We start from the raw sequence: 13,676 nt of genomic DNA, 5'->3' as shown, positions 1-13,676 counted from the left end.
ACAGCAGACCCAAACCAATGCTGCAGCTTTTGATGGGAATTTTTCCATTGCATATCAGTGTACCCTAAAAGGAAACTTGTCATCTCAGAAGAGAACCATAAACTAAGTAACTGCTGTTCTGGGGACTGGAAAGCAATTGTTATACCCATCCCTTTCCATTTGTGTCAGGTAACACGGGTCTGCCGGCAGGGACGATGTATAGACCTTGGGTGTATTGCACATGGCCCCTTATGACACAGACATGGAGAGATTAATTTTAAAGGTTCAGAGCAGAGATGCACAAGACAATGTACTGCATATGTACAGAGTTTCTTATGCAGCCTATACAAATGTATAGGGCTCACGCTGTGTGGCAAACAGAACTAGAGCATGCAGCGGTATATTTCTCATGTGCATCGATACGCAGTATCTATATGTGCATGCATCAATGAAGGTCTGTTACCCTTCATTGACTCCATTCACTCCATTCACGCTTAATACACGGTCATGAGCCCTAGCTTAGTTTATGGTGCTGTTCTGAGGCAACAGGTTCCTTTAACCAGTGGCTTTATTCAATATGGTTCCTGCAACCAGACAACCAAATTGTGGACTTCAAATTGACAAAGAAATTCTGAGATGTCAAAGTTTTATTTCAAATCCTTCTAGTAGAAAAGACATGCATCTCTTCTAGCACCCAAAGAATGAGAGTCCTGGAGAAGGACAGTAAAGAAGCCTGAACTGCTGAGACGACTCCATGGAACAAGACCATTATTCAGGAGGACGGCTTGTCAGGGACATCCTCACATCATCCAGAAAGGGACTCCTTCCTCCCTTATCAGAAACCAAACCCTGGAGGATCCACAGTAGACTTCACTAACTCCCTTCCAGCTTTGATGGAGTCACCCGGAGAAGAACCTGGAATATTAGAGAAGTTATATGCTCAGTCAAAAAAAACAAAACAAAACAAACACCTGGAAGGAGTTGGCGCAGAACTTTCTCTATGCAATTGTAGCTTTGATATAAGTGATTACAATATCAGAGCAAAAACTGCCCCCTTGAATGGAAGCTCTAGTGCCCTGTTAGGCCGCCTCTAGCTTAAATGCAAGATCTGATACAGGCAGGCTTACAACTTCCATATGGTATCCTGTGACATAGTGCTCTATATTTGCTGTAAGAGGCTCTAGATTGTGCCAACTTAAATCCCTTGTTATGTACCAACCGTTCAGGACATAAAACGTTTTAACTAGAGTAATCCTTAAGAGCATGTTCACATCGCAGAAATGCTGCTGTTGAAAATTTGTAGTATTTTACAGTACAGACATGTAGGATATTAAGAAATCCCAGCTACACCCCACAGATACCATCTGCAGCATACAGTCACCTGCTTTTTGGATTTAAAATCTGCAGCATATCAGTTTGTTGGGGGTCTTCACTGCTATTAAGAGGGAAGAGTAAAAAATAAAATGACGGTTCTAGAGCACAACCCATAGCATTTTCTGGGATTTGCCCCAGCAGGAGCTTCCTACTGTTCCAAGAGAAGGTGACATTTTGACACACGCAAATGAATACACCAAAGCCATCCTGTGATTACTGGTAAGCCATTACCTTCTCAATGATCTGTCACCACCTGGGTTCTTTCACTGGATCTCTGACAGGTCCTACAAAAAAGAATTACTCACTGGTAATTTTGTTTCCTGGAAGTTACCATGACAGAACCATGCAACATTTCCTGTCCCATCTGGAGTAGGGCAAAAAAAAAAAAAAAGTTTTAAGAGCACCCCTGCAATGGCTTGTAGTGTCAGTGTATTGGAGAACTGTCCAAACAAAGAGTGGAAACTACACTGTCTTTTTTGGGTTATTACAGTGGGAGGGAATTAGAGTCTAATTTGACAACTTTGTTCTCGGGGGGGGGGGGGGGGGCAGAGATGTGTTAAGGCTCTAGTTGGGCTAGAATGTAAAGGGGCCAAGAGTAGATGAAGCTTTGGCTTTAAGGGGACCCAGTTTAAATTCCAAGATGGAAATAGAAGTGAGAATCTAGGCTTTAATCCATTTGCTGCTTTCAGAAACCTGAAAAGCCAGTGCTGCTACCTTGACCCTTAATGTACTAGGGTAATAGTCATGTCCAGTCCATCTAGAAGGTCAAAAACTAAAGAAAAGCTGTCAACTTAATAGTGCCTTTGAAAGTGGCCCCATATCTTAGTAGATTCTCTGGCTACCTGGTGTTGCTGCAAGCATGAACTTTATGTCACCATGCTCAGTCATCCAACCTGGAAGAGTTAGAGCAAGACTCCTCTCCATCTACAGTATGAACACTGGACACGTCAGTTGCTGCAGGGTTAGGCGACTGAGCGCAGTGATAGGAAATCAAGTTTCCTCACAAAAGCTTAGTAACCTAACCCCACAGCATCAGAGCACAACCTCTGTGTCTCTAGCACTGAAACCATGCTTCAGACAGACAAGGAGGCAGGCTGTCATGCAGTAGTGTTAGGTGACCGAGCCTGGCAACTTGAAGTTTGACTGAGACACAAGGCCCACACTGAGGAACTGGCAGGGGAAGATATGTCACTTGTCATGGTGGCTCTACCAGACACCTCCCTGGAGGGATGCACAGAACCTGGCCAAGGCACCACTAGCCCTCTTCCAGGCAACGCTGGATCAGAGGTTACCAGAAGTGTAGTGGACTGTATGATGCACGATAACGTTTCTTCACACTGTTGATTCTCTGGCAGTATAAACAACGAGTCAGACTAGGAAAACTCAAGATTGTTGCAAGGAAAATTGAGGATTTCCATTACATTTAACCCTTATGCTTTTTCTATGACTATTGCGGTAAGCAGAAATTCAAAAAAAAAAAAAAAGCAAATTATTAATAGATTTTTTCAGATAAAAGTTGGCTGTAAGGAAATCATAACATAATGTGAGTGAGAAACTCATGTATTATGAAAGTTTCAATATGGAGAACAAAGTGAAATCTTGAGATGGTTTTAGGTGTAAACTATTGATGAATATATACTATATTATGTAGGATTTTTGGTGCAAAACAATATATTAATGGAAGATTTATAACTGCCGCAAGGGTCCTATGATTAATATATAATGATTAGAGATGAGCGAGCACCAAAATGCTCGGGTGCTCGTTACTCGGGACGAAATTATCACGATGCTCGAGGGTTCGTTTCGAGTAACGAACCCCATTGAAGTCAATGGGCGACCCGAGCATTTTTGTGTATCACCGATGCTCGCTAAGGTTTCCATTTGTGAAAATCTGGGCAATTCAAGAAAGTGATGGGAACGACACAGCAACGGATAGGACAGGCGAGGGGCTACATGTTCGGCTGCATCTCAAGTTCCCAGGTCCCACTATTAAGCCACAATAGCGGCAAGAGTGCCCCCCCCCCCCCCCAACAGTTTTTACTTCTGAAAAGCCCTCATCAGCAATGCATACCTTAGCTAAGCACCACACTACCTCCAACAAAGCACAATCACTGCCTGCATGACACTCCGCTGCCACTTCTCCTGGGTTACATGCTGCCCAACCCCCCCCCCCCCCCCCCCCCGCACGACCCAGTGTCCACAGCGCACACCAAATTGTCCCTGCGCAGCCTTCAGCTGCCCTCATGCCACGCCACACTCATGGCTATTTATAAGTGCATCTGCAATGAGGAGGAACGGCAGGCATACACTTCAGAGGGTTGGCACGGCTAGGCAGTGACCCTCTTTAAAAGGGGTGGGGCGATAGCCCACAATGCTGTACAGAAGCAATGAGAAATAATCCTGTGCCACCTCCATCAGGAGCTGCACACATGGGCATAGCAATGGGGAACCTATGTGCCACACACTATTAATTCTGTCAAGGTGTCTGCATGCCCCAGTCAGACTGCGGTTTTTTATAACTAGTCACAGGCAGGTACAACTGGGAATCCCCAACTCCGCAATGGGAATTCCGTGTGCACCCACAGCATGGGTGGCTCCCTGGAACCCACCCGCTGTACATGAATGTATCCCATTGCAGTGTCCTGGACAGCAGAGTTAACGTCAGATTAAATGCAGGTGGGCTTCGGCCCAAACTACATGCCCCAGTCAGACTGGGGTTCTTTAGAAGTGGACACATGTAGTTCCAACTCCGTGTGGACCGACTGCATGGGTGGCTCCCTGGAACCCACCGGCGGTACATAAATATATCCCATTGCAGTGGCCAGCACAGCTGATGTAACGTCAGCTGTAATGCAGGTGGGCAAAAAATTAATTGGATTACACTGTAGGCGAGGGCCCCAAAAAATTGGTGTACCAACAGTACTAATGTACGTCAGAAAAATTGCCCATGCCCAACCAAGAGGGCAGGTGAAACCCATTAGTCGCTTTGGTTAATGTGGCTTAATTTGTAGCTAGGCCTGGAGGCAGCCCAGTTAAAATAAAAATTTGTTCAGGTGAAAGTTTCAACGCTTTAATGAGCATTGAAACGTATAAAAATTGTTTACAAAAATTATATGACTGAGCCTTGTGGGCCTAAGAAAAATTGCCCGTTCGGCGTGATTACATCAGGTTTCAGGAGCAGGAGGAAGATGATTATACACAGATTGATGAAGCTAAAAGGTCCACGTTTTTGATGGTGATAGAGAACAATGCTTCCATCTGCGGGTGCAGCCTACGTATTGTTTAGGTATCGCTGCTGTCCGCTGGTGGAGAAGAGAAGTCTGGTGAAATCCAGGCTTTGTTCATCTTCATTTGTAAGCCTGTCGGCAATGTTGGTTGACAGGCGGGTACGCTTATCTGTGAGGATTCCCCCAGCCGCACTAAACACCCTCTCTGACAAGACGCTAGCCGCAGGACAAGCAAGCACCTCCAGGGCATACAGCGCGAGTTCAGGCCACGTGTCCAGCTTCAACACCCAGTAGTTGTAGGGGGCAGAGGCGTCACAGAGGACGGTCGTGCGATCGGCTACATACTCCCTCACCATCCTTTTACAGTGCTCCCGCCGACTCAGCCTTGACTGGGGAGCGGTGACACAGTCTTGCTGGGGAGCCAGAAAGCTGTCAAAGGCCTTAGAGTGTTGCCCTGCCTGTGCATGCTGCCTGATCTCTGCGCCTCCCCTGCTACCTGGCCCTCGGAACTGCGCCTTCGGCCACTAGTGCTGTCGGATGGGAATTTTACCATCAGTTTGTCCGCCAGGGTCCTGTGGTATAGCATCACTCTCGAACCCCTTTCCTCTTCGGGTATGAGTGGAAAGGTTCTCCTTATACCGTGGGTCGAGCAGTGTGTATCCGTAGTGGCCAGAATGCGTGTAACGCGAGGGTCACGAGAAAGGCATCCTAACATGAAGTCAGCCATGTGTGCCAGGGTACCTGTACGCAACACATGGCTGTCCTCACTAGGAAGATCACTTTCAGGATCCTCCTCCTCAGGCCATACACGCTGAAAGGATGACAGGCAAGCAGCATGGGTACCCTCAGCAGTGGGCCAAGCTGTCTCTTCCCCTCCTCAACGCGCTGAGATATAGACAGGAGGGTGCTCTGACTATCCAGCGACATACTGTCTTCCCCCGGCTCTGTTTCCGAGCGCAAAGCGGCTGCCTTTATGCTTTGCAGGGAACTTTTCAAAAGGCATAGCAGAGGAATGGTGACGCTAATGATTGCAGCATCGCCACTCACCATCTGGGTAGACTCCTCAAAGTTTCCAAGGACCTGGCAGATGTCTGCCAACCAGGCCCACTCTTCTGTAAAGAATTGAGGAGGCTGACTCCCACTGCGCCGCCCATGTTGGAGTTGGTATTCCACTATAGCTCTACGCTGCTCATAGAGCCTGGCCAACATGTGGAGCGTAGAGTTCCACCGTGTGGGCACGTCGCACAGCAGTCGGTGCACTGGCAGACTAAACCGATGTTGCAGGGTGCGCAGGGTGGCAGCGTCCGTGTGGGACTTGCGGAAATGTGCGCAGAGCCGGCGCACCTTTCCAAGCAGGTCTGACAAGAGTGGGTAGCTTTTCAGAAAGCGCTGAACCACCAAATTAAAGATGTGGGCCAGGCATGGCACGTGCGTGAGGCTGCCGAGCTGCAGAGCCGCCACCAGCTTACGGCCGTTGTCACACACGACCATGCCCGGTTGGAGGCTCAGCGGCGCAAGCCAGCGGTCGTTCTGCTCTGTCAGACCCTGCAGCAGTTCGTGGGCCGTGTGCCTCTTCTCTCCTAAGCTGAGTAGTTTCAGCACGGCCTGCTGACGCTTGCCCACCACTGTGCTGCCACGCCGCGCGACACCGACTGCTGGCGACGTGCTGCTGCTGACACATCTTGATTGCGAGACAGAGGTTGCGTTGGAGGCGGCTTTAGTGGAGGAAGCATACACCGCCGCAGATACCACCACCGAGCTGGGGCCCGCAATTCTGGGGGTGGGTAGGACGTGAGCGGTCCCAGGCTCTGACTGTCCCAGCCTCCACTAAATTCACCCAATGTGCCGTCAGGGAGATATAGTGGCCCTGCCTGCCTGTGCTTGTCCACGTGTCTGTTAAGTGGACCTTGGCAGTAAGCGCGTTGGTGAGGGCGCGTACAATGTTGCGGGAGACGTGGTCGTGCAGGGCTGGGACGGCACATCGGGAAGAGTAGTGGCGATTGGGAACTAAGTAGCGCGGGGCCGCTGCCATCATACTTTTGAAAGCCTCCGTTTCCACAACCCTATACGGCAGCATCTCCAGGCTGATAAATTTGGCTATGTGCACGTTAAACGCTTAAGCGTGCGGGTGCGTGGCGGCGTACTTGCGCTCCAACACTTGCGCTAGCGACGCCTGGACGGTGCGCTGACAGTCATTGGTGGATGTGGCAGAGGACAGCGGAGGTGAGGGTGTGGGTGCAGGCCAGGAGGCGGTAGTGCCTGTGCCCTGAGAGGGGGGGGGGGGGGGGGGGTTGGATCTCAGTGGCAGGTTGGGGCACAGGGGGAGAGGCAGCAGTGCAAACCGGAGGCGGTGAACGGCCTTCATCCCACCTTGTGGGGTGCTTGGCCATCATATGTCTGCACATGCTGGTGGTGGTGGCTCCCCGGCTGATCGTCTGCACTCTGTGAAAAAAACTGCCAGACCTTTGAGCACCTCGGCCTCTGCAGGGTGGCATGGCGCGAGGGGGCGCTTTGGGAAACACTTGGTGGATTATTCGGTCTGGCTCTGCCTCTACCCCTGGCCACCGCACTGCCTCTTGCAACTTTCCCTGCTGCTGCCCTTGCCTCCCCCTCTGAAGACCTGTCCTCAGTAGGCGTAGCAAACCAGGTGGGGTCAGTCACCTCATCGTCCTGCTGCTCTTCCTCTGAATCCTCTGTGCGCTCCTCCCTCGGACTTACTCCAATTACTACTACCTGAGCGATAGACAACTGTGTCTCAGTCATCGTCCTCCTCACCCACTGAAAGGTCTTGAGACAGTTGCCGGAAGTCCCCAGCCTCATCCCCCGGGAACTTTCCAATGGTTGGGCATCAGTCACGATAAACTCCTCTGGTGGGAAAGGAACCATTGCTGACAATTCTGGGCAGGGGCCTGGGAACAGTTCCTGGGAGTCTGCCTGCTCCTCAGAATGTGTCATTGTAATGGAGTGAGGAGGCTGGGAGGAAGGAGGAGCAGCAGCCAGAGGATTCAGAGTTGCAGCAGTGGACGGCGCAGAACTCTGGGTGATAGATTGCTGGATGCACTTTCTGCCATCCACGACAGGACCTGCTCATTTTCTAATAAAGGTCTACCGCGTGGACCCATTAATTGTGAGATGAATGCTTCTCTCCTAATCCCGCAGCAGTTGGCTGCGATACACCTGGATCAGGAGCTCGGCCTGTGCCCACACCCTGACTTGGGCGTCCACGTCCTCTAGGCCTACCCCTACCCCTCAGCATGGTGCATTACCAGTAATGCAGAAACAGAACGCTGTAATTAAATGTGCCGCTTATTGGCCTGTGGTTGGAGGCTGACTTCGCTTACGGAACGCACAGCAGAGCCAGGAAAGAATTTTGCGCAAGCCTGCTCTAACACTTAGCTGGCTGCGTATGAATTAGGAGGACAACTACACCCAGCACAGACCCAGTACACTGAGGACAGTCACAGGCAGCCCAAATAGATTTTTTTTCCCAAATGTTTTTGGAAAGGCCCACTGCCTATTTTCAATAAATATATGTCTGTCCATGGACTATGTATAATTACTGCAGGGCGCAATGCTCTGCACAGCCGATATACAAAAAAAAAAAAAAAAATGTGCAACACTGCAAAAAGCAGCCTCCACACTACTGCACACGGTTAGATGTGGCCCTAAGAAGGACCGTTGGGGTTCTTGAAGCCTAAAATACTCCTAACACTCTCCCTATAGCAGCTCCGGCACCAGCAGCACTGTCCCTGAACTATGTCTGAATGCATCTGTGGCGAGCCGCGGGACGGCCCAATTTATATACTCGGGTGACACCTGATCTCGCCAGCCACTCACTGCAGGGGGGGGGGGTTGGTATAGGGCTTGAACGTCGCAGGGGGAAGTTGTAATGCCTTCCCTGTCTTTCTATTGGCCAGAAAAGCGCGCTAACGTCTCAGAGATGAAAGTGAAAGTAACTCGAACATCGCGTGGTACTCGTCTCGAGTAACGAGCATCTCGAACGAGTATCAAGCTCGGACGAGTATGTTTGCTCATCTCTAATAATGATCAATCTAGTAAGGGTTAAGTAACATGTTCTGAGGGAAGAGAACTAGTAACGAACCAAATGTGGTGGAGTTAATGAAGCAGGTAGTTTGTAATTAGAGAATTGTTTTTAACTTATACATCAGGAAGTTATACAACATAGATTGAGGTGAACAAGGCATTGCGCTGAAACGTGTTCTTGTTTGTATCATGTACCTGATTGTATGAGCATAAGAATAAAGCAAAGAAAAATCATCTGATGAGTCCGTATTCCCATGTATCCACTATCACTTGTATTTATAGCATGCAAACATCACGTGACAAAATAGACGTGTTACTTTCCCAGACATATCCCAGCCACTGTCAGCCATTAACCTCTTGCATGTTGTGTATTGCACAGCTGCCACAGGAGACAAGACAACTTGCAGTGCATCCACATGAAAGACGACATGTATGACAATTATGGAGGGGCCAGAAATAGGCATTTCAGGAATTGCAACCCCTGTAGCTATGCCAGTGATCACCATGTTATAGGAGATTCATCCACTGGGCAGTTCGCATACTCAGTGTCACCATTCCATCACAGTCAGATACAATGCCAGTATTACTCTAGTCAACCACAGTTCAGTTTATATAAAGAGTATGGTCTAGAATCACAACCCTTTTTATTAGGCTTACCAGATGCTTCTACAACTGATGGAGCCCCAGTTTCCAACACAGTCTGGTTCTCTGTGGATAAAGCTTCAGTACACACTGATGGGGTGGCTTTCTCTGCAGAAGAAGCCTTTTGTGCCTCATTCTCTGTTAGAGCATCAGAATCAGTAGAGGAAGAACCATTTTCTGAGACTGGAGCCACTGAAGGCGTTGGATTCTCCATGGACAGTGCATCATTCTCTGCGGCTAGAGGCTTTTTATCCATGGGAAGAGCATCATTCTCTGCAACTGGAGGCTTCTTGTCCCCAGATTGAGCCTCAGGGTCTACAGTTGCATTTTCAGTTGCCTCTGATGGAGCCTTATTTCCTGCAGATGCAGATTTAGTGTCCTCTGTAGGAGCATTAGTGTCCTCTGATACAACCTCCTTCTCAGTGGATGAAGCTCCAGTATCTGCTGGCAGAGTCTCAGGAGCTGGAGTTCCCTCACAAGGCATATCTGGTGAACCTGCAGGTACTGAAGTATTGCCAACTGCAACCTGAGCTTCCAAACAAGAGGCCATTACTGGGGGAAGAAAAAAAAAAAGTCAGCAAGGCATGTCAGTAATGTGCAGAACAGATCACCCACAGCAATAGGGAGATTATATCTCTCTATCTCTCTAGTTAATCTTCTATAAAAAAAGGTTTCGTGCAGTTTTAGGGTTGATGCAATACTATAAAGTCTTGCACAGCAGAACTACATCTTACAATACAAGTAGTATTGGTGAAATGTCAAGAAAAAAAAAAAAAAAAAAAAAAAAAAAAAAAAAATCACATACATGCTACAATTGAAATCCACTGCAAGTTCAGGCTATAGATTTAAGTCATGTCAGTTCATACTGTAGATTTAAGGCTCAGTTCACATCTATGTTAAGGTTCTTTTACATGAGGCAAAAAAAACCAAAATTCATAGAAACATACAATGACAGTTCACTCGTACAACTAGTTTATGCAGGCAGATGCATTTACGATTATCTCATTCGGTCATTCACTCTACCACTGAATGAATGGCTGAAGAATTGCTGTTTACATGTAACACTAGGAAAGTATTATAGAAGTGTCACCATTCTATCACAGCCAGGTACAAAGCCTTTTTTTACTTTACTAAACCACAGAACCACTCATGGATTTCTTAGTTTACACACAGAATGAAAGGCACATGGTCCGGAGTCACAACACCCCATGTCAGACTTACCGGGTGCTTCTACGGCACTTTCTATTGATGAAACCTTGTTTTCTGAGACTGGAGCCCCTGAAGGAATCTGATTCTCTGTGGACGAAGCATCACCGGCCACTGATAGGGCATCGTTGTCTGTGAATGAAGCCTTTACGGCCGCCGATGGAGCCTCATTTACCGAGTTTGGAGCCCCATTCTCTGTGGCTGGATCATCAGTTTCAGTGGATGGAACCTCTGTCCCCTTGGGATGGACATCATTCTCTGCAGATGTAGTCTTCTTATCCACAGATGGAGCCTCATTGTCTACATTTGTAGTGTCAGTGGCCTCTGATGGAGCCTCATTTCCAGCAGATGAAGATTTAGTGTCCTCTGTAGGAGCATTAGTGTCCTCTGATACAACCTCCTTCTCAGTGGATGAAGCTCCAGTATCTGCAGGCAGAGTCTCAGGAGCTGGAGTTCCCTCACAAGGCATATCTGGTGAACCTGCAGGTACTGAAGTATTGCCAACTGCAACCTGAGCTTCTACGCAAGAGGCCATTGCTTTTAAATAAAAAAAAATAAAGTTACCTTCTGTCAGAAAGGAATGCAGTCAAAGAGCACATTTTATCTGCAAGTCATCTGCAGTTTTAGGGCATATTGATGCCTTACTAGACTACTACAGAAAAGACAGTATTTAACAATACAAGCAGTCCCATACACACTGCAAATAATTCCACAGCACAAGTTAACCTGCTCAATGGATTGCAAGGCAGAGGATGCAATCCACATCAAAATCCATGCCCCTCAAAGCCACTTCAAAATAGTGTTAGTTGCTAAATACATTTTGAAAAATTGGCACTGTAATTAAATTTGACCAAAAAAAGTGAAATAGAAGCCATTTATTTGAGCACATGTACTCACATAACCAAAACTGATTTGGGTGTAAAACAGTTAGAGCTAATGCTTACAGACAGATTTTTACTGCATTTCCCGCAGCAGAGATCCACACCTAATAGGTTCTATTGAAGATACCTTGTGGTGCCTCTAACTCTCCAGGGCAGCGGTAGAACCTCATTCCCTGCATCCCCAAAAATTACACTTCTTGCTCTCCCACAGACAGGCTTTCTGAGTCTCCAGGCTGATAACTGCCCTCCTGGCTTCCCCTTATATATCCGCCCTCTGAATGAATTAATCCCCAGCAGGTGAGACTCTTCCTGCTCCTCCACATAGGAGGAATATACCTCCCCTCCACAACCAGTCCTGCATGGGGGCACATTATCTATCATATCTTATGTGGTGGGCTGCATTCCCACAAAAGTATATCGGCTCGGTTTTCACGCCGAGCCGATATACGTTGTCCTCGTGTGCAGGGGGAGGGGGGAGGATGGAAGAGCCAGGAGCAGGAACTGAGCTCCCGCCCCCTCCCTGCCTCCTCTCCGCGCCTCTTCACTATTTGCAATGGGGAGAAGCGGAGTGGGGGCGTGGCGAATTATCAGGACTCAGCCCCACCCCCACCCCGCCTCCTTTCATTGCAGATAGTGCAGAGGGGCGGGGAGGCAGAGAGGGGGCGGGAGCTCAGTTCCTGCTCCTGGCTCTTCCATCCCCCCCCCCCTGCAGATGAGAACGACGTGTATTGGCTCGGCATGAAAACCGAGCCGATATACCTTCTTCTGAATGCAGCCTTAGGGTGAAGTCACACGAACGTATATCGGCTCGGTTTTTACGCCAAGCCGATATACGTTGTCCTCGTGTGCAGGGGGGGGGGGAGAGGATGGAAGAGCCAGGAGCAGGAACTGAGCTCCCGCCCCCTTTCTGCCTCTTCTCCGCCCCTCTGCACTATTTGCAAGTTCCGAGAATTAGCCCCGCCACCGTCCCACCTCTCCCCATTGCAAATACTGCAGAGGGGCGGAGAGGAGGCGGAGAGGCAGCGGAGAGGGGGGGCGGGAGCTCAGTTCCTGCTCCTGGCTCTTCCATTCCCCCCTCACCCCCCCCCCCCCCGCACAAGAGGACAACGTATATCGGCTCGGCGTGAAAACCGAGCCGATATACGTTCGTGTGACTTCACCCTTACACAGGACTGCAGCTACTGCATTATCTACCATACCATATCTTATGTGTTACATAGGACTGCAGCTACTACATTATCTGCCATACCATATCTTATATGTTACATAGGACTGCAGATGCTACATTATCTACCATATCCAATGTGTTACATAGGACTGCAGCTACTACATTACCTACCATACCATATCTTATGTGTTACATAGGACTGCAGTTGTTACATGCTTTGTGCTCAGAGAGTTATCACCATATGTGGTCTGCGGTGTTACATGGGACTGCAGGAGTAATCTAGTATATTATCTGAGCTCACTGTGTACATGCAGGAAGCAATTAATTAAGCTCTACTGCATTTGTAAATTATGGTTCAGTTAGGCCAGTTTCACACAGCCAAGAACCTTGTTTGAGATTTGTGCATTACGAGTCGCATGAATATGAACACCATGACGTGGGTATACCGGATGTGACCTCTGTGACCTAACCCAACCTCTCCCTTTTCCCAATCAAAACGCTACAACTTCTAGCTTGGATAAATTTTGGCCACAGCGGCCGTTTATTAAAATTCTATTAACAATTTGGTAAAACATCAAAATAAAACAGCCCACTGAAAGGGGGAAGTCTCTGGAGCCTCCAACCCCCTCTGTCGCTTCACCAACAGGGAAAGGATTTCCGTCCTGCCTCCCGCCGCTCTCCCTCTATCCGACTCGGGAGACCGAAATCCTTACCGCTAAAAACCCTCCCGTCGCAAGACAGCCGACTCGGGAGGCAACACACACCCGGTTGCCCCTAGTCGCCCTCCTCCCGACTCAGAGACCCGCTAGCCGTTCCTAGGCTCGCCCACACTTCTCCGCAGGGACTACAGCCTGACAGAGCCGGGAGGCGACAGGCTGACCACACACTATACCAAAAGGGTGTGGGGGGGGGAAGGTAGCCATCAGCCCCCCGTTTCCCCCCCCCCCCGCCCCGCCCCGCATATCAGCTGGCTCCAAGAACTCCCCCCCCCTCCAAACACCGCTATGACAATGTCGCAATAACCTCTGCAACTCTTTCCGCTTACTAAACCTGACCCCTGTCTACTAAAGTAAGGGCGGGTGGGCGGGACTTCCTCATGGCCTCCGTCTTCTCCTCTTCTGCTTCTTCTTCCTCCGTTGCCGCCTAAGGATGCTC

At 48.9% G+C, this 13,676-nt stretch overlaps 1 protein-coding gene across 1 annotated transcript; it reads right to left on the bottom strand.

Annotated features, from left to right (window-relative positions):
• Positions 1–828: 828 nt before the first annotated feature.
• On the bottom strand, positions 829–10,941 carry LOC136628775 (brain acid soluble protein 1-like). The gene is made up of 4 exons (XM_066604875.1): positions 10,488–10,941; positions 9,282–9,818; positions 1,585–1,637; positions 829–894 (listed from the first exon to the last, which is right to left on the bottom strand). Exons 1-3 carry the CDS (start codon positions 10,939–10,941, stop codon positions 1,600–1,602), a joined length of 1,029 nt encoding a protein of 342 aa, XP_066460972.1. The 3' UTR covers positions 829–894; positions 1,585–1,599.
• Positions 10,942–13,676: the final 2,735 nt, after the last annotated feature.

This window comes from Eleutherodactylus coqui, chromosome 5, assembly GCF_035609145.1.
Source record: "Eleutherodactylus coqui strain aEleCoq1 chromosome 5, aEleCoq1.hap1, whole genome shotgun sequence".
NCBI classification, from domain to species: Eukaryota; Metazoa; Chordata; class Amphibia; order Anura; family Eleutherodactylidae; genus Eleutherodactylus; species Eleutherodactylus coqui.
Note: the sequence above shows the minus strand (reverse complement) of the source record. Positions and strands in the feature narration are given on the sequence as shown.